The 22,133-nt window shown below is 41.1% G+C and overlaps 1 protein-coding gene across 2 annotated transcripts in view; it reads right to left on the bottom strand.

Annotated features, from left to right (window-relative positions):
• The window catches only part of ZNF292 (zinc finger protein 292), a 96,740-nt gene extending 89,235 nt beyond the window's left edge, over positions 1-7,505 (bottom strand). For both annotated transcript variants that reach the window (XM_039219425.1, XM_039219426.1), the window contains exon 1: positions 7,300-7,505. In XM_039219425.1, the coding sequence (XP_039075356.1) occupies positions 7,300-7,467 (168 nt within the window). In that variant the 5' untranslated portion in view covers positions 7,468-7,505. The remainder of the gene's footprint in view (positions 1-7,299) is intronic.
• Positions 7,506-22,133: the final 14,628 nt, after the last annotated feature.

Raw genomic sequence — 22,133 nt, 5'->3', positions numbered from 1 at the left:
TTGGCTGGCTCAGTCAGTAGAGTATGCGACTCTCAAGCTCAGGGTTGTGAGTTCAAGCCCCATGTTGGGCATGGAGCCTACTTAGAAAACAAACAGCAAAGGTTTTATTATTCTAAACTTCTTGTTTCAATGCCTCAAATTTAGAAGGGGGTGTCTTCAGTCAATGTGACCATATGTTATCTACACTTCAAAGATTCATTAAAATTCCTTTGTTTGGATCCTAAACCCTTAGACTGCTTCTAATTTATTTTTTCTATCCTATTTTTCAACACAACTCCTGATATTTTCCTCCAAGATGCCAGTTTGAAGTTGTTCCATTTTTCTGGGTGTGTATTCCCATCCTTTCCACTTCTGTTTGGTTATCTAAATTCATTCAAGACCTAATGCAAATAGTGTTTCCCTTTCCTGCTTAATTTTTACTGAATTAATTCCAAAATGATCTAGTTGTCTTAATTCATACTCCACTTATTCTATTTACCACCAATACTTTACAATCTAATACTATTGCTTAACTTAATATATGCCTTAATTTTTGTAAGAGCTTTGAAGGCAGAGAACTCCATAATGCTCTATAGCTCCCTTAATGCTCTCACATGAGGAATTTAATTATCTAACTAAAATAAAGAAAAGTTACATGTAATTGAATTTTAACGTTTCTTGCCGAAATATATATATATTTAAAGACCATTAAGTTTTTGTAATGTAAAAGTCAAGAGGGGGAAGGTAACTTTTTTTTTCCTGAGGTGTACTGTGCAACTCACAAGGCTGAAAGAGAAATAACAATCAAGAGGTTCTCCTCGAAAACAATACAGAGGGTATGTAACAAACATTAATAACGATCTTTCCATTCTATAAGTGAGGTTCCTTTCATGGTGGCTGGCTAATTTTATGAACTGGATTTATGTGTAGGAGTTGGAAAAAATATGGTAATTTCTCAACTTTGACAGAATTTCAACGCACATAAATACAGCAACAACTTCATATAGTTAAGAACATGTATTTTCAAAGACTCCTGGTTTTGTAGATTAGTCATATAAAATATTATGAAGAGCAACTGCAGAATATATCTTATCTTGCCCCATTTCAATTTAGGACCAGAAAGTATCAAGAAAGAGGCAAGCAAAATTTGGTAAAGTTTTCCTTTGCTAAAATTGGTTTAAGCATATTTTGGAAAGTAGAATTTAATATCTCTAATATGCAATCATACTAATTATGAACATTTAAAAATTTATTTCCCCTGAGAATTACCTACACTTTTAAAGTTTAAATGACTTACTACTCCCTCAATACCTAAAGTAATTATCACTAATTAACAAGCAAGCCATCTTTTCTTCCGATCTGAAGTGTCCTAAAAATTAACTTAAGATATCCTCTAATAATCAAAAGAAGAAAGTCTAGCTTTTTTCAAGAAAGCGAGCATTTTCAAAACACCACTATAATAAAGAGAACATGCAGATAAGCAATAGAATCAACCTCTATCAAACAGATAAGACTAAAATACACACTAAAGTATTTTAACTACATAATTTAAATACTCAGTAGCTCTCCTAACAGTTTTGGTTTTTGTTTCTTATACCAATAAGGCACTCATTAATACAAGTACTAAGACCCAGCTCAAATCCTATCTCAGTAAAGATTTCTCTGATACCCCAGCCAGAAGTGCTTACTTCCTACTTTGAACAATTTATTAAAATTATTATAAAAAATAACATTTTTCAGGGCGCCTGGGTGGCTTAGTCGGTTAAGCGTCCGACTTTCGCTTGGGTCATGATCTCGCGGTTCGTGGGTTCGAGCCCCGCGTCGGGCTCTGTGCTGACTGCCAGTTCTGAGCCTGGAGCTTGTTTCAGTCTGTGACTCCCTCTCTCTCTGACCCTCCCCTGCTCACACTCTCTCTCTCTCTCTCTCCTAGAAATAAATAAAAAATATTAAAAAAAAAATAACATTTTTCTAAATGGCCACCAATAATGGCTTAATAATGGCTTAAACATGACCACAGACTGGAATTACCATGCAGTTTAAAAACAGAAAAACAAAGGGGTGCCTGGGTGGGCCACTCAGTTAAGCAGTGGACTTGAGTTCAGGTCATGATCTCGTGATTCATGGGTTCAAGCCCTGCATTCATCAGGCTCTGTGCTGACAGTTCAGAGCCTGGAGCCTGTTTCAGATTCTGTGTCTTCCTCTCTTTCTCTGCCCCTCCCCTGCTCACTCACTCTCTCTCTCAAAAATAAACATTAAAAATAGGAAAATACAGGTTTACATGAGCAACTATGGAATGATCTCGAAGATACATTTTTTGGCAAATAAAAGCAAGAGGCAGTATGCAATATGTCCCATCTTTTAAAAAGGGGCAAATATATATTTCTGGAAAGATGGATAAAAACTATTGGGGGACTGTCTCTGTGGAGGGTGACAGGAGGTCTGGGGTTAGAAGATCAAGTTTTGGTTGTATGCCCTTTCTCTGTTTGAATAAAAAAAAACATTTCAGTACATTTTCAATTTAAAAAACAGAATTAAAAAAGTAAATCTGGGGGCGCCTGGGTGGCTTAGTCGGTTAAGCGTCCGACTTTCGCTTGGGTCATGATCTCGCGGTTCGTGGGTTCGAGCCCCGCGTCGGGCTCTGTGCTGACTGCCAGTTCTGAGCCTGGAGCCTGTTTCAGTCTGTGACTCCCTCTCTCCCTGGCCCTCCCCTGCTCACGCTGTCTCTCTCTCTCCTAAAAAAATAAATAAAAACATTAAAAAAAAAAAAAAAAGAAATGGCAAATAAAGCAAAGAAGTAATTACCATTAATTTAAAAAAAAAAATTTTATTTTTTTTTTTTTTTTTTTTTTTTTTTACTTCTTCAACTGTCTTTTTGAAGTTTTATTTAAATCTTATTATTTTATATACTAGAATCTTCTGTATCTTATATCCCCTGCTAAACAGCTAAAACTAGTCTGCATTAAATGCTTTCTTAAAAGCGCAGAATTTTAATATCAAAAGGTCAAATCTCTGCTTTAATCAGGACAATAAAGGATGCTGAAATTGCTACCCTCTTACCTTAGTAAAAATGAATTGTTTTAGTTATTGTTTAAGTAATTGCTTGTAATTTCTACAAAGGAAGTAGAAATTTTGACCTCAAGCTCAGTGTGAATTTAAATACAGTCAGCATTTACCCAGACCTGTTCCAGATTAACTACATTTCTTCATTTGATAACTATATTACCTTAACATAAAAAGAGCATAACTTTAAAAAATCTTCTTAATATATTATTTTTCATTCTGTTGTGTTCCTGAAAAGAATACTCTGGGTATTTAGGCAGAGGAATACTTTTCAGTGGGGTGGGGCTGTCCTGAGCACCTCAGAAAATTTGCGTCCATGGGCACCAAATGCCACTATCACATCCACCGATGCTGCAGATGATAAACAACTGACCCCACCGATTTTCAAGAGCTTCAGTAGGAAAAAGACTATGCCAGTTGAGAAACGCTGCTTATACGAATGAAAGTATGCAGATACAAAATACAAACCTATTTCGACAAGTGCAATTCAATCTTTTTAAACAATCATCGGTCACCAGAAGATAAATGACCAAAACCAGCCACAATTCATGTATTAATCAACCAGTCATCCAGCCCAGTAATATAATGCTGTCAACACACATTATGTCCCAACAAATCATTCTTCCAACTACTACAATGGCTTAACTTCTTAAATTATTCTAAAATCCTTTAAGAATAATTCTATTGAAATGCTTCTGTTTAAACTCCCAAATAAATAACTTTCCATTGTACTACACTGATCTCAGAAATAGAAAAGATACAAATCACAGTTAACTACAATTAGTTGTTTACCTTCCTTCAGAGACTGTAGGCTCCTTGAAGCCAGGGACCAGACCTGCCTGGCCTACAGTATAGGTTTTCATTAACAATGTTGAGTGAGTGAATACTGACCAAGTCTAACACAAAAAATAGTCAAAGAAGTTCTAACTATAATCAATTTTTATATACAGTAATTATCCTGACACAAATAAATGCAAAAAATTACTTCTGGTTATCCTATATTCTTATTCTAAGTGGATTTTAAGAAAAGTAATAAGTCAGGGCGCCTGGGTGACTCAGTTGGTTAAGTGACAGACTTCTGCTCAGGTAGGATCTCATGGCTGGGGAGTTGGAGCCCAGAAATGGGCTCTGTGTTGGCAGTACAGGGCCTGCTTGGGATTCTTTCTGCCCCTCCCCAGTGTGGGTTCTCTCTGTCTCTCTCAAAGTAAATAAACCAAAAAAAAAAAAAAAAAAAAAAAAAAAAAAAAAAAAAAAAAAAAAAGAAAAAAAAAAGAAAATTATTAAGTCAATTACATTACTCAGATTAAAGCTAGCTTGGAAATTTTAAGGAAATATTTTATTTTCTGACAGGCCCTCTCTTCTGCTCATCCTTTCCCACCTTTCCTTCCTCCTACTTAAGTTAAAGCAAATGTTCAGGTATAAAAGTAAAGTGGGGCGGGGGGCATACTTCCAACTCAAGATAAAGAAAACAGTACTGTTAACAGTAAAAAAAAAAAAAAAACAAAAACAAAAACAAAAAAAACCTTAATGTCTTTTGTTTTTATTTTACTTCTCAGAAGTCAATCTACTGTACTTCATTCAAAAGGAAAAAAAGAGAATCTATTAACTAGAATGCATAAGCAACTTTTACTTATGTAGGTTTCACTATATTCTCCAGAAACATTTGTTGAGATAAAAACTCAAAATATAAGTCAATTCATTTTTAAAACTAATTCATTTTTTAAAATAAACGCAAGTTAGGATTACACAAGCACTAAGTGTTAACACGTATAGAATATTAACTCTGAAGCCCACTGACAAATCTTTTTGAAGCACGTAAATATCCCAGTTTTACAAGAAACACTTATATTGAAAAAGCTAATTTCAACGTTTGAAATCAGAACATAATTTCTAGCTCCCAGCATTTCAAATACTGTTTTTAGATTGCTCCAATAAATGCTTTGTTAACAACTGCTTTGCTCAACTCCTATCAGAATGTTAAGTAATAATGGCTAGGATACAATTTTAAAGAAACAATTATGTTTCAAGTTACTCCCATTTGAGGAGATCACTAAAACAAACAGGTTACTTTAAAAAAAAAAAAAAAAGAAACAAGAGAGTATGTTTTAGAGAGATCAAATATTAGATACATTTTGTAACTGTTCAAGTAATGGAGATTACTTTTAAATGCATTTAAATTAAATGCATTTTAGTGCATGAAATATTTAATGATTCTTGAAATTCACAAACCCAATATTTGTTTTATTATGTTTCCTGTAGCATTGGTCAATAAAAACTATTTACATATTATAAGGCCAATTGCTTAAAAGGAATACAGGAAATTCCTTTCATATTGATAAAAAGAAATGCTGCTTCATCCATTAAAAATACTTTTGAAAGTGGTAACTATGATGTTGCATATACTCAAAATTAAGTCCAACCTGCATGAAATTCCTTCTTCCCAGAATTACTAATCTTGCTTTAAAATGCTGCTGGCCAAGTGTGTTTACATTAATTAGTCTTAAACCCATCAGTGGACACTGCTATCTGAAAAGTATCTTCCAGCAAAGCTAGACTTTAATACTTTTCAAAGACTAAATATCAGACTTTACTTATAAATGAAAGACTTCCTCTTAAAGGTGTCAAGTATTCTTTTGTATCTAAAATAAATATATCTGAAAGATCAATTAACAATGATTTGGTACTCCCAGATAGGTCAAACTGGCAAATTTCAACAATTCTTTAAAACAAGGATTCAAAGGAATGATGGAATCTTTAATTTTGCCATAGGTATTCACTAGACCTATATTACCTTAAGTGGGGAGCTTTCACATTGCATATACTGCTAGAAAAGTCACCACTTAATCTCACAAGGTTTTTAAGATAATGAATGAACTACCACCAAGTAATTAGTGACAATAACGTGCATGTTGAATTTTTTGTAGGAGTTCAAGTATCCCTGATCTTATAAAGGAAAGATTTCAGAACTTGGGTACGAAAAATTAGGTGAAAATGTAATCCATTCTAATATCCTAAAATGGTCCTCCCATTGTTCGGCTTAAGCTCAATATCTTTCCAAAACAATTTCTCTACAATGATACATTCACAAGTAAACTCTCAATGTGACCTACAGACATGGTCTTTTTCCTCCTCAAGACGACAACCTAGCCAAAATCTTCCCCACAGCCAGCAGCAGCAGCACCTTGAAATTTCAAACGTAACTGGAGGGTTTGTAATTAAATCCAAATGTAGACTCAAACTCTCCGATGGCTATCAAGCACTGTTATTAGCATTCCAAATCCTGATTAGAACGCCGTTACTGGAAAGCAGTGTCCTTGTGCAAGAAAAGGAAGTAAAGGTCTGAAATTGACCTGAGCATAGGTCCACAACGACCTCAATCCTCTCTCCTTTTCACCAGAAGGCCAAATAGGGAAGCATCCAAGTAATAAGGGTGGTGGGGAGATGGGGGAGGAAGGGCAGAGGCAACTGTACTCCTCGAAGGGTGAAAGCAGAAGAGAAGCGGACTCTGGAAAGCCGCCCCACAAAAACATTTCGACCGTAGGATACACGGAGAGCTCCTCTCCACTACCGAGGAGAGCAACCTTCGCCATGTAAGTGGTGCACCAAGCAAGCAAAGACAGGAAGAGACCACCTCTGCGCCCCCCACCCCCGAACGTCTCGGCTAGCTACAAGGGGTCGGCGGGGACTGCTCCCAGAACGTCAACAAAGGCCCCTTCAGTCCTAAGGCGAAACTCGAACAACAAAGGCCGGGAGACAGCGAGGACGGGGCCGGGGGCGGGACGCATGAAAGCAGGGGGAAGCAAAGGAATCAAACCAGTGGGGGCGGAGGCCCGTCGGAGTGGGAAACCAGAGGCGCAGAGGCGGGGGGCGCGGTAATCCCCAGTGCACAATAAAGGGGGGGGAGAACCCGGCCTCCATTCCTCCCTTACCCTCTCCCTGCGGCGAAGAGGGCTCCAGGCTTCGGCCGTCTACATCTCTTCAACCTCTGGGACCGCGCAGTCCCGAGTTCGGGGAAGGAAAGGGGCGGGGGGATTTTCCGCCCTGACCACAACTCCCTTCCCCCAGTCGAGAACTGCCGACAACAACCGCCACAACGGCAGACACACAAAGGCGCCTTCCTCGTACTCCCCGCTCCCGCCTGGGCGGCGGCGCCAACGATGCCAAAGAAGCGACGACCACCGCTCGGTCGCCAGGCGCTCGCTCGCCCTCTTCCCCTCTCTTGCTGGGGAAAAGGGGGAGGGGACCCCTAGGCGCCCTCACCTGGCACAGCTGCTGACAGTACTCCGTGGCCGCGTCCACGGCCGGCACGCGGCTCTCCCGCAGCTGTCGCTCCAGCTCCTGCAGCCGCTCGCCCAGGCGCTGCAGCTCCGCGACGCAGCCGCCTCCGCCGCGACTCAACCTCTCCTGCTCGGCCTCTTCGTCCGCCATCTTCACACCCCGCTCCGTCGCGTACGCACCTGGGTCACGTGATAACACAATGCCACGTTCGGCGGGGTCACGTGCCGGGCGCGCTCGCACGCCGCCGAGCACGTACAAAGGGCCCGGTGGGGTGGATGGGGGAGCGGGGAGATTGGCGCGAGGGAGCCCGAGGGTGGTGAAGGGAAGGGGAAAGGAAGAGGGCGGGGTTGGGGCGGTGCGGAAAACCGCGGTTTACTTACCCCGAGCGGGAAGTGGGCTGCAGCGGCCGAAAGGGGCGGGCCGGTGGAGGCCAGCTCTCGGTCACGTGGGCGCCGCGACCGTAAGGGGAGAAAGTCTGGGGAGGGGCTGCCCTCTCGAATGTCCCGATTCCGGCTTGGCTTTCCCCAGTACCCGAAGTCTTCTACGGACATATGTCCTAGTTTCCCAAGAGGACGGGTGAGAGAAAGCTCTGGATGGGCTGGGGCAATTGCTGCATTTGCGGGTGGCCTGCGGGCAAGCCAGAGGCAGGGGAAAAGGGAGAAGGTAAAACCTACCCATGGACCACAAGCGTGAGAGCCAAAGTGCGACTATGGACTGTCAAAATCGTCTCTGACTTCTTAGCAGGCGGGGGAGGAGGAATCTAGTGCCTACGGTACCAAATCTCGCCCGCCTTGACTCTCCCCTTCGGCCCCAAGAATGTGTCTCCCCTAGAAACGCAATTCTCTAGGGAGTGGAGGCAACAAAGAAAAATAACAATTGGATCAGAACAGAATGAGGTTGAAATCCTCTGTCTGGAGAACGGAGCGATTTCATGTAAAGCATAGCTTAAAAGATTTCACTCTGTGAAATTGTGGACGTTGTAACCAGATGATTTTTAAATCACGAAACATTTCTACAATAAGTGACAGCCAACTAATCTGTTTCACTATGATTTAAAGACTTTTACACGCTACAGAAATCACCATCACTTAAGACACTCTATAGGAAAGCCTTTGAAAAGAAAATAGGTCAAGAAAAAAACAGCAGTAACTCCATTAAAAATCACAACGGAGGAGGGGAAATTGATGCTAAAATAAAAGAACAAGGTTATCAAGAATGATTATAAATTCAACAGCATTTTTTCCTGACGCTGCAAATAGATACGGCATTCTCAACCATATTTTATTTACAACGTGGAAGGAATGAATACCTGACCCTTGAACAAAACAGTAGAAGAGGTACTACCGAAAAGTCAAATCCTTGGTCCTGAAGTTCAGAATAATAAAATGAATATTTTGCTAGTAGTAGAAAATTAGACAAGTTGCATATCTTTATTAAAACTGAGTGGTCCTCAGAAATGCAGAAACGATACTGATCAGGCACCTAGTCTTTTCACTATCATTCCAAGTGAAATAAATTTTTCTAGTACAAGAGTTCAAATAAGATGAATCCCTTCTCTGTGCAGCATCCTCTTCCAGAGATTTCTAGTAGCTACAGAAAATTATATAGTATGTTGTTCAGCATAAATGTTTTGTAAAGTATCAGTAGTGGCAACATCTGTTAAATGCCATTATATAAGATGAATGGACACAAATGAACCCCTTATGAAAAACTGTATCAGCTAAAATATTAGTACAATGTATATGTACTCTTACTACATAGTAACAGATAAGTTCCTCAAGTATTTACTTATGGAAGAATCTGGGGAGTACATTCAAAGGCTAAGGACCAGGCATATTTTTAAAGGTATCATTGATAGCTGAAAAAGCAACAATTAAGGAAGCTTAATAGATTTTAATATTTGCAGCTCACTTTCCCAAGTGAAGTATTTTAGACATCCAAAACTAGCTTTCTCCAATTTACATTATTTTAGGATTACAGTGAAAATTTAAAAAGTGAGGAATACGAAATTAGCTAAATGTACCAGTAAATCCAACAATACATATCAAAAGGTTAGCAAGGCATATTTTCAACTTCGAGTGTAATGGTTTATACCACACCTAATCTATAAAAAGAAAGAAAAAGGGAAAAAAGAAAGGAAAATACATGAAAAGAGAAATATGTCCAAATACTGATTTTAAAAATATATCTTCAGAATGTAGGGCATTCCTTCCTGCTGCCTAAAACCAAAGAGGCTTGATTAGCAAATTGATTCTGAGCCTTATTAAGGTCTTGCAAATGTCCCTCAGCATAGATGACAAAGTCCTTCACTTTGTTATCTTTGAGGTCTACCTCCCCATGCCTCCATTTAGAGCCTACAGGAAATGTAAGGACTAGGGGTGAGTGGTGTAATTACTTAATCATTATTTACTGAGTATTTATACCCTGGCACTGCTTGGTTTGAAAAAATCAAAGGTGAATAAAAACTATTCCTGCCTTGAAGAAGCTTATACTTGTGATGAAGAGTCACCTGCAAATGTATTATATACAATATGACAAGTGTTATATTATGAAAAGTCTCACTGAGTTGCTAACTAGAATGTCCATAGAGTCTCAACAGAAGTATAGATTTTTCAATGAAGATTGTTAATACTATCCCTTATCAGGTCTACATTGTTTTGGAGATCCCAGAAATCTCATTCTTATCCATAGAAAAGGTGTATCAACAAGTACAGACTTATTTGTACCTGAGTTCATCTGTTGTTAAATACCAAACTGTCAGTTCATGGGAACCATTACACACACACACACACACACACACACACACACACACACACACACACTTACTTACTGAGACGTTCCTGGGGGAATTCGGAGACTTGGTCCATCGAGAAACAAGGATAAACCCTAGAGCCGAGAGAATCCACCTCTCTGGGGATCCCAGTGTCTACGCAGTGAGTGCCCATACCCATTTTGGACACAAGGCGACTGCTATGGACATATTATAATCATACGGACTTTCACTCCCAAACGACTCTATTTCAGAATATATCTGAGAAACAGGAATAGACCCCTACCCCACCCCTTCGATCAGTAAAGCTGGGGAAACCCTTAGGGGACAAATGTGTCTGCGTCCAGGCGGCCTGTGCCTGCCCGTTTCGCGAGTTGCCCGGCCTGCCCTGGCCCGCACCTCGCCGGTGCACATATTTTCCCTAGAATACTTGAAATAGCAGGGCCTAGGGGCAGGAAGGGACCTGGGTTGTTCCAGCTAACAGAGCTAGAGGGCCGCGTCCGGGAGGAGCGCTAGCGGTGTTTGCAGAGAACGAATGGATCGCTAGGGCTGAGACCCGGCAGGTCCTTCCCACCCCGGGCGCAGAGAACCACCGCAGTCAAGCCCCCACCCCGACATGCGGAAAGAGAGCGCGCCGCCCTGGAGTCGCTGTGTCTCCCTTCCCCGCTTTCTCCCGGGGCAAGGGCGGCCAAGAAGGTCCAAAGGACTAGAGCCGGGCTAAGCTGGCTCCGCTCCGCTAACCCTGTATGCGGGTCTCCAGTCGGCCGAGACCATACTGAGCTCCCGGGACCGCGGCCCGCCACGGGGATGCTTGCGTTCTCGGTCCGGGGGCAGCCCCGCCGCCTGCGCGCTAGCAAAACGAAGCATTGACCCCGGCGGCTTTTCCACCAAGCGCTGCAGATCAAGTCCACAGAGCGGTGTGCCTCCTGGCCCCGGAGCAGCGGCCGCCGGGGGACTCCAGCCGAAGAAATGCTGGAGCCTCAACTGGGCACGGCGGGGCGCCGGGCCTCCGGAAACCGACCGAGCAGGGATGCTCCAGTCCGTCCTGAGGAGGCCGCGATGCGGGCGCTGCTGCTAGGTCTCCAGCAAGCTCAACCTGCTCCCTTCCAAAGAGCTGGGCCGCCGGCCCCAGACAGGCCGCCTGCTGGAACTCAGAGGTGAGGGCTGGAGTCTGTCTGGGGTTCGGTCCAATAGAAAGTACCCCCAGACTCTGGGAAGCATCGTGGGTGCCCGCAGACACAAAGAAGGAGCATTGGTTTCAAGCTCTCGTGGCATCAGTTAAAAACATATCACACTTTGACAAGGAAGACATTTTTCTTGAGAGGAACAGTGAAGGGAGTCAAATAACATGTTGAAAACATGAGGCAGGTGCTGTTCCGAATACTGAAATGATTCAAAGGCACCGGAACACGGGACCCACATTTAGGGGGATTAATTTTAGTCTTTGCGTTGTCCCAGAAAGAAGATGGACAGATAATTAAATGAGGAGGGATAGTCTTACTGCCTATTTAGATAATTTTTTTCTTTCTACAGGAGAAAAAGCCAGATGTGAATGAGAAAGCAACAATTCTTTAAGAAGAATGTATCTAATAGAGCTTCAATTATTCAAATTTAGAAATTAACCAAGGTGAAAATACTCACTAAATAAAGCAAAATAAAACCTTGTAAACATGGAAGTGGTTGATACACTGTTTCTATAGAGAATCCTTGAGTTAGTTCACAGTATCTCTGCAAAGAAGCAGAGAGAAATCTAGAAAGTGCCTCTTTTTTCTTACATTTCTAAGTTTTAATCACTATATCTCATTTACCTCATTGGAGATCGATCAGAAAGTATTAGTTTTGTGGCATGAAGGGTTAGAAAAGTTTTCCCTTGTTCCCTTCTAGGTGCTAGTGATTAAATTGCTGTAAGATTAACAGGAGAAAACAAAGTTTAGGAACACTTCTTGTATACATGGGACAGACCTAGGAAAACTGTAAACCAGGTGATGGTTGTTATGCAGATCTAATGCCTAGTCTTTTCTATTGAGTTTCTAGAGATTGAATCATCCACTTCTTCCAGACACAGTGAAGGAGAGAGACACCTTTACAAATGGAAATTTGTAAATATACTTATAAATATAAGTATCTCTTATAAAAGGGTAACTTCCACTCAGTTCTCAGAGCTTTACCTGTGTCTGCTGTTTCTTAAAAATAAACAGCTTAAGATAATCCACATGCTAAGAAACACATTTGGGTGTAACAAATACTGCTGCTCTCAGTCCCACCTTTGATACTTTAAATAAGAAGTTTCATAGTCAAGTAGTGCAAGTTGCTCCATCTCACTGAAGTTGTCTCTTATCTCTGAAAATTGGTCAGTTCAGTTAAATGCTTGTCTCATTTCAGGAGGCAGTCTAAGTGGGCTCCTAAAGTTAGGCCTATATTGTGCAAGCAATCAGGTAATTAACAAGAATCCATTTATGGGGGGGGGGAGGACAAAGGTTAATAATTGGAGCAAATTATAAATCCATTTCTGAGCCAGTAAACCAGTAAAGATTTCTAAATGTCAGGGTTGAGGCATCTTCAGATAGAGTGAGGGGAGGCAGTGACAATCCGAGAGATTTTCCTGGGTTGCAGTTTGAATGCTTCCGATTATGTCATTAGAGTACCAGTAAACTTTCTGAGAGGACCATATAGCAACAAGCATGAAGAAGATTGTCTAAATATGAGCTATGGCGCAATTTCTCAGAAATTTATAGCAAGTGTCTAGCTTTCAGTTTGGAGGGCTTCAGGACAAAGGAGAGTTTTGGTTCTCAGTGGTTCCAAATCAAAGGATGGGAGAAAATTGGAAACATTACTTTGGAGACTCTAGCCATATGAGGAAACTAAAAGAATTTAGGATCCATCCAGTATACAGGAAATACCAAAACTTCAAAGACAGTTAACATGACCGGAGGTAACAGGACAAAATTCTGGTATCTACCCAAGTATTATGGTTTCAACTGAGGCATAATGTGACTTTCTACAATTACTATTTTATCTTATTTGGAAATGTTCTAGATAGTCATCATTTATTTTAAATTAGCAAACCAAAGTTTCAACTCACCAAGAGATTTGGGAAACTGTTTTTAAGTACACATACCTTAAAATATAATTATTGCTAAAAAGTTTATAACTCTTATCCCACTTACATCTATCTAAATAATTTGTTCTCAACAATTATGTTTAGAAGAATTTGTTTTTAAGCCATTTAAATTAGACCTCTCCTACAAATTAATTTTAGCAAGAAAAACATCTCACATCTATAACATGTCTATATATGTATAGGCATACATAAACAGACACAAAGAGATCTTAAAGATTAAAAAAAATTTTTTTTAACTATGAGATGGGTATAATAAAGCAAAACTCATTGGTTTATAAAAAAAGAAATTGGATCCAAACTGTTTCTGGCAGATGGAATAAACTTAGGTTACCTGCTTAGATGGCTAAAGCTTTTTCTACTAATATTTGTGAAGAATACATTTAAGACTTTTTTATTAGCCCACTTTCTAAGTACCTACACCCCCTCTGTTTTTCTTCTGATAAGAAACCTCTCCCTAAAGTTTGCATTTCAAACAATAGCTCTTGGGTCCCAGAGAAGATGGAGGTAGAAAATCTATATCACAAAGTCACAGAGAGATTATTCATGTTTTCTCCTAGATGGTGAGAGAGAGAGAAACTGAAGGGACTCCATGAAAAAGAGCCATGTATTTTTTTTTTCTTTGCTCCTTTTCCTGCTTCTATTCTTGCTAGGATTATTCTTACACCCCCACCATAATGTATGTCCTCCTTATAAAGGCCACGGAGTTAAGGATATTTTTTTTTTTTTTGGAGACTTCTAGCACAATGGATAACACCTAAAGAGTGACCAGGCAAGGTTGTCATGTACGTTTTTCTAATTCCAGGCTCCTTGACACCAAGACCCTTGGTTGTAGGGCATAAGTGACTTATGGAGGACACTGAGCATTCACCCTTGCTGCACACCTGCTCCTGGATGCCTAAGAGGACACATAGACAGGACGACTGTCCTCATTACAAACTCCAGACCCCTAGGAAAAACAAGATGCATACTCCTTTTCCTTTCTGAGTCTTCCAGACTCTCCATCTGTCTTTGCTTTCTCTTCATACATCATCAGTAAACTCTGGCCTTACTTCTTGCTGGCTGAAATTTGATTTCTATCTTTCATATAGCCAAGGCCCCTTCTGGTTGATCCTTGAGGTCCTTGGACCTGGCCTGCCTATAAAATGGGAGTTTTGAGGGTTCCTTTACCTATTATCAGAGGTTTATGTTAATTACTATTTGTTTTGTTTCGTTTAAGTAGGCTCTACACTCAATGTGGGGCTTGAACTAATGACCCTGAGATTGAGAGTCCTGTGCTCTACCAACTGAGCCAGCCAGGCAACCCTACATCAATACTATTTAAAATTTTTCCTTTCTCTTAAGTGCAAGACATTTGTGTTTTCAATTTCCTGATTTTTGACAATACCTACAAGCATTTTAAGATGAATAGGGGTTGGGGATTGGTGAGGATGGTGAGCTTTGAATTGCTTCTAGAACCGCATTCCTGGCTTTGTGGAGATTTGCAAAACAAAGACTGTCGCAAAGACTGTAATTTCCAATTCCTTTAAAGAACTGGATTATAACTTGAATATCAAGGGATTGACCTACCCATCCAATTAAGTTATTTTCAATTAGTTTCTTTATATCAGGAAGACTTCCATTACAAATAAAATGGGAATTTAAAATTTTCTATGTTCTAGAACTTCAGGGCTTAATGTATTGTGTCTAAAATGTCTGCATGGGGCACCTGAGTGGCTCAGTTGGCTAAGTGTCTGACTCTTGATTTAGGCTCAGGTCATGATCTCACCGTTTGTGAGTTCAATCCCTGCATTGGGGTCTGTGTGGAGCCTGCTTGAGATGCTCTCTCTCTCTCTCTCTCTCTCTCTCTCTCTCCCCCTACCCTGCTCTCACACTCTCTCTCTCAAAATAAATAAACATTTAAAAATAAATTAAAAGTCTGCATAAAGCATTGAACAAAGGCCTTTGGATGCTCTTCTTCTTTCTGAATGTGTAATTCAACCTTTGACCAATTCAGTTTAAAGGGAAAGCCTCTAATATTGCTCCTATCAAGCCCCTATCAGCTTTCAGCTGAACTATTTCCTGGTCATTTGTAGGAGGGCCTGGAAGAGATTCTGGCCATCTGTTTCTTTTTGATGGGGTGAGGTCCCCCCCAGAGGGCCATCTGGCTTGTCTGATGACTATAGTATAATCTTGAGAGGGAAGAACACCCCTTAATAGTCAATATAGGTCCCTGTGAGTGGGCTTGTGAATGACCATTAACTTTCCAACTCCTCTCTAAATTTGATAGAGGCTTCTGAAAGTGGAGGTAAAGGGCTTTATAATTTAGATGATCTGTTGCTGTCCAGGGGACATGAATTTTTGCAGTGGAGGTCCAGGATACATCCACAGAGAACATTGTGTAGGAAGGCTTGAAGCTGGCATAGTGTGATTACAGAGCCCTGGAAAGAAGGAGGGATTGTAAGAAACAGCAAATTTTCTACTACCAGTGTCAGGTGCTTCTGCTAAATTCACTTCCTGACTTTTAATATTTATGTAAGTAACCTATATACCCTCATGATGAAGTTTTGGGGTAATGGTGGGCTCCAGATCCCATGGCCAAGAAAGAATTCTTGAGATCATCTTTGGTGCAAAAAGTTTATTTTATTAACATACGGGGACAGGACCCCATGGGCAGGAAGAACTGCACTGGTTATATACCCTCAGGTTGGGAAGGGTTCAGGATAGAGTAAATCTCTAAGGTATTTTTTTTTAATGAAGCATTTCCTATTTTTAAATTTTTATTTATTTTTGTGTGAAAGAGAGACAGAGTGTGAATGGGGGAGGGATAGAGAGAGGGAGACACAGAGTCTGAAGCAGGCTCCAGAGCCTGATACGGGGCTCAAACCCATGAACCATGAGATCATGACCTGAGCCAAAGTCGGACGCTTAACTGACTGAGCCACCCAGGTGCCCCTAAGTTATTTTGGAAGCAAAGTTTCCAGGATCTTGAAGGGCTAGGTGTTGCTAGGGAAACATCATTTTTTTTACTGTTTCATAAAACCTCAGTCATGAGCCCCTTCAGATGAATATCAGGGGGCCATAAGCTTGGAGTATGATTGCTAGCATATATCTTGGGGCTGTTGAGATAAAGGAAGCTTCTAAAGGAATTTTTATATGTTAAAGTAGACTTACAGGTTCCTGGGGGGTCAGGATAATGTTAAGCCAAGATTTTCTTCTGCCCCTAGTGAAGTGTCATCCTTGAGGCAGCTGAGCCCCTAGAGGGTGGTCACTCTGCTGGTTTCAAGGACTTGTTAGTGGGCTATAGGCAGTAAGGGAATTTGATTTTTCATTTGCCTTAGTTTCCCACATTACCATGGCAAGCACTTAAACCCCTTTCCTTTGTTCTTGGGTAGCCAGGAGTATCTGAGGAGTATCACCCATATTCCACCTGGGCGGGGTGCGGTTAGCCTGTATTTTGCCCTCAGCTTGCCCCACGCTCCCTTATCACTGGGACTGGAAGTCAGGCTAGAGTGCTTCCTATAAATCTTGTAAAGAAAGGTGAGTCGGGGCGCCTGGGTGGCTTAGTCGGTTAAGCGTCCGACTTTCGCTTAGGTCATGATCTCGCGGTTCGTGGGTTTTAGCCCCGCGTCGGGCTCTGTGCTGACTGCCGGCTCAGAGCCTGGAGCCTGTTTCAGTCTGTGACTCCCTCTCTCTCTGACCCTCCCCTGCTCACGCTGTCTCTCTCTCTCTCTCTCTCCTAGAAATAAATAAAACATTTAAAAAAAAAAAAAGAAAGAAAGGTGAGTCAAAAGAGGCAGCTGGGTATTTAAGGGATTTTCTGGGGATGGTGGAGGAGTTTTGGTATCTGGGAATTTGCGGGGGCACTGGGGCTTGATTTTGAGAGGAGGTATAGACCAGGGTCCCAGAGATACAAAAGATCTTTTGGAGGGTCAGGGACAGGGAAGTAGGGATAAAGGGGTATATAAGAGTGGGGAGGGAGACTTTACATTTGATGTGGACTTTAATTTTTGTACTGTTTTTAATTTCTGTTCTTCCATCTTATTAAGGGAGTCTCTGAGGCTAGCAATCATCCTTTGTGTCTGCTTTTCAATTTGGTCTTTCCATAGGTACCAATAAGACAATTGTTTAGGATGAGAGCTCTTTGGGGGGGGAAATTACATATAGAAATTTGTCCAGTTAAAAGCTCCATCATCTGACCATTTATGAGTAGGAACTTATTGTATTCTCAATAGTGACTCAGTACAACAAGTCTTTTTATGGCTTAACCATGGACACAAGAGGCATCCCCAAAGGAGAGGGCAAAAGATGCAGCCCTCACAAGATTCAGAAAGTTCACTCCCAGAGGTAGCCTCAGAAAGCAGACTTTATTGGCACAAATAGTAAGAATGGTGTAGTGAAGTGTATCCAGTTTCCCGGGAGAATGTGAGATGCCTCCAGTCACAGACCCACTAATCTGCGACACTGGGCAGGCACTACTGGAAAGAGACTTTCCAGCACTAACAAGACAACAGAGGTTAAGACAACAAAGGTTCCCTGTGGACCAGGACCCCTAATAACCAACTGCCCTGAGAACTGTCAGTGTTGCACAAAGAGAATGTTGATGCCAGTTGCAAGTCCAGGTTGTTACCTATACTTATGACCAGCTGGCTATAAACCAGAGGTTCCCATGACTCACTCTCTTTTTGGATCCACAGCCCATTCTGCTGTCTGCCAATGCATCTTACGATTGGCAGTGAGAACATTCTCTCTGGTCACAATGCCAAGCTCCCGAGACACAGAAGAAGACCAAAGGAAAGCCTCATCCAGTTTTTCTTACATGCTCATTAACAACTTTAAACTTTGCATCTCTAAGGAGTCAAACTAATACCTGAGAGGGACTATGTGGTTCCTCACTGCACAGAAATTGTCTTGGGGTTCGTGGGTGACCCAATGTCCATCTAACCTGTTCTGTAACTGGCTTTTCCTAACACAGGAGTCCTTAGGTTAGGTGGCAAGCACTGGAACAGTTTTTCAGTGCTCTGTTCGTGTGCACCAGTATAGTGGCTTTGGCTTCCAAGATGTCCTTTAGCAACAACCTTTGCCTCATGCACACATGAACCTACAGCCAAGTTTGTCCAAACTTGTCTGGTCTGGTAGAGAACCACGAACTCCCAATCTGAGGCCAGATCAAACACCAGGTTTAGAGGAATGCTCCTGCCTGTGTTCTACCTTGTGCTTTTCCTCTCTACGACAAACAGCGCAACAGACAGAAACGAAGAAAAACATTGACTATCTCTGTGAGGAAAAGGATCAATAAAAACGAAGAGTACTCAAAACAAATCTTTACCAGAGTCACCATACCCAAGGAATTAGTTCCACAAATATTTTCTCCTGCTAATCTAAACTTAGAAAAGCAGGGGGGAAAAAAAGGACTCTCATCACTTTTGCTTCCACCAGAACCCTCAGGCAGAGATCCGTAGACTGACATGGTAAGAATTCTTACCTTGCCAGGTTTTGTCAGAAATCCCAGAATCTCTTAGCTGCAGCAGCCCTAGGATGAGCAGTCTCCAGCGAGACTGATAGTCCCACATGGACTGTAGGGTCGGAAAAGTTTTCCCTTCTTTCTCTCTAGGTTCCTTGGCTGGCCTAATCATTAAATTGATATAAAAAAGATTAACAGGAGAAAAATAAAGGTTAATTTCATGTATATGAAGGGGTTCAGGACAGGCCCTTCCCCAAAATGCACCACTTTGGCATGTGGGTTATGTTGAGCGGAAGGCACTTGAGACACGGTGAGCTGAAGAGAAACTTTCCTCCCTCCCTTAACCACAGAGAATCTAATTTGGGGGTATTTCAGAATAAGAATTGTTAGCAGATATAAATTTCATCTGAGAGACCCATCTGTATGGCAGGGCAAACATCTAATTACCAAGCATCTGCTTGATCTTCCAATCACCCTGTAAAGTGCATTCCTTCCCTCCGAAGTCCCAGACCCTGTCCTCTTCTCCTTAGTTCAGAATGACGCGTGTATGCCCATTTGGCCTGTCTTTGGAATTCCAGTGTCTGTGTGAATTCCCTGTGCATACACCTATTAAATTTGAGTCTCCCCTGTTCATCTGTCTTATGTCTATTTGAATCTGAGTCCAGATTCAAACCTGAGGGGACATATGGGGTGATCTGATTGGTTGGAGACTAGCAGCACCAGAGGTGAAAGAATTCATCCAAGGCAAATCATACGAGATAGAAATTTATTGAATACACTTCAAGGGAGGGACAGCAAAGGAGAGACTGTCTGCCAGGAGGTAGCGGTGAGGTGCTGTAGTTAAGGGGGGAAAGTGAGGGGGTACAGAAATGTATGGAATTTTCCTTTTTTGGTACCTGTGCCTGGTTGTCAGCAGCCCATTGGTCAGCTAGAGCCTATGGCTAGTTCAAGGTGGTTTGCCTAATGAGCCTGTTAGCCTTCAACGCACTGATCACTATGGGCCCTTTTACCTTACTCAGGTTTCCATTGCTCTAGCCTGTTGCCTAAAAGTGGCCTCTATAGGCAAGACTTCTTGCTCCCCACTATATACTTCCTGTATACAAGGGAGAGACCCTGGAAAACTGAGTCACTCTCTGAAATGACCAAAGCCATCACCTTAAATATCATCTTCAGTTAAAGACAAAAGAAGATGTCAGAGGTGGGGAATCAGTTAAGGGAGGTTACCAGGAAAGCACAGCAAACCGGTGTGGTTGTTATGCAGATTTAAGTCCTAGTCTTTTCCATTGATGCGAGTTTCTAGAGACTGAGTCATTCCCCTCTTCCTGGCAAAGAGTGGGAGACACTCTTACAGAGATTTCCTTTGTAAATATAAATGTCTCTTACAAAAGAGTAACTTGTACTCAATTTTCAGAGCTCTACCTATGTCTGCTGTTTCTTAACCAGTTTATAAGAATAAGCAATTTAAAATAATCCTCATGCTAAGGAGACACATTTTGGAATGGCAAAGTCTGTTCCCTTTCAGGCATCTGGATATTTTTAATGCTTTCTTTTATTGAAGTATAATTAAGGTACAGTGTTATATTACTTTCAGGTGTGCAACATATTGACTAAACAATTGTATACATTGTATTGTATACATTGTAAATAATTGTATACATCACTCAGTGCTCATTCCAGTAAGTGGGGTCACCCTGTGTCACCATACAATGTTATCACAATATTATGGACTATAATCCCATTGCTATACTGTTCATTTCCATGATTTACTTATTTTATAACTACAATTTTGTACCTCTTAATGGTCTTCAGCAATTTTACCCATAGCATCTGGATTTTTAAAAATAGGACTGTCAAAGTATGATGAACTTGGAAATGTGCAGGTCCCTCTTCCCAGTTTAAGACATCAACTTTAAGGTTTGCTTTAAGTAGTTTTGCTGATTTTAGGGGTGCCTGGGTAGCTCAGTCGATTCAGCATCTGATTCTTGATCTCAGCTTAGGTCACGATCATAGGACTTATGAGATCAAGCCTCACATTGGGCTCAGTGTTGACAGCACAGAGTCTGCTTGGCATTCTCTCTTTCTCCCTCTCTCTCTGCCCTATCCTTGCGCTCTCTCTCACTCTCTATCAAAATAAGTAAATAAACTTTAAAAAAAGAAAAAAAAAGAAGTTTTGCTGATTTCTGTGATTCTTACAGACATTCTTCAATATAACAACAACAATGATTCAATGAATACCAGTTTGAGCATTTAGTATTCTGTTCATATACCAGACAGGATTGCTCCTGCTAAACACTTACCCTCTGTCATGACCTTTACAAAGTTGTTCTCTTGATATTTCTCTCCCCACATCCCTATCCTCTTGACTTCCTCTCTAACCAGAGGTCCTCTGTGAACCCTTCCTTGGTCTGCTTAGATGGAATGAAGTCCAGGTATAATATCTGTCATGAGAGCAGATTTGACTCATTTGTTCCGCTTTTCCTTACCTGACCTTCCCGTACAGAACTAGCAACTCTTCCAAACTCCCATAGCTTTGATTTGGTTTTACAAATACTTACTGTTTTTGGTTTGGCATCTGTCATTTTGCTTTTTATTACACTTAATCTATAGACGAACCTTGCTCAGGAGGCTGTAAGCCCTTTGAGGGTAGGGATTGTGTTTTATATTCAGCCTCTGTTCTCTAATACCCTTTGGCACATTGCAGGGTAATAATAAGCAGTCAATAAATTGAGCTCAATTCAATTCAGTTTATATTTTACAGCCATATGGGATAAGGATTTATACTTATCCTCATTATCTAAAATGTCCTAGACTCTGCAGGGAGAACAGATGTTCTCCAAACATTAGGAGCTTATTTACAACTGTCTTTCAATATTTGGGGGGATCTATACTTTAACAATAAAATTGTCTATACTCAAAGTTATAACTCAAGAAGAATCAGAAGACAAGATATACGCTCAGTTGTTATACTGTAACAGATGAACTGCAGATACGTGGGCTCTAGCCTTCTCTTTCACAAACTTAGTCTGTGCTTTAGGTCTCATTTAATTTTGTCTTTGCTCTTACATTTTGTCACAATATTGATTTTTTTTATTGTCTTCTTGAGAGATTCTAAATTTCCAACCCAATTGTTTTCTTAATTTTTTTTTTAATGTTTTATTTATTTCTGAGAGAGGGAGAGAGAGAGAGAGAGATAGCATGAGCAGGGGAGGGTCAGAGAGAGAGGGAGACACAGAATCTGAAACAGGCTCCAGGCTCTGAGCTGTCAGCACAGAGCTCGACGCGGGGCTCGAATCTACGAACTGTGAGATCATGACCTGAGCCGAAGTCGGATGCTCAACCAACTGAACCACCCAGGCGCCCCTCTATACCTCATTCTTAAAGAGACTTTTTTATTATAGAATTTCTCTTTCACTGGTGACATGCAATGAGCTAACAGAATTTCATTAATGAAACAAAGTGAGAAAAAAAAACATGTACGCTTATTA

This window comes from Hyaena hyaena, unplaced genomic scaffold (genome assembly GCF_003009895.1).
Source record: "Hyaena hyaena isolate Hyena2069 unplaced genomic scaffold, ASM300989v1 scaffold_821, whole genome shotgun sequence".
NCBI lineage: Eukaryota > Metazoa > Chordata > Mammalia > Carnivora > Hyaenidae > Hyaena > Hyaena hyaena.
This window is presented reverse-complemented; position numbering and strand designations above follow the sequence as displayed.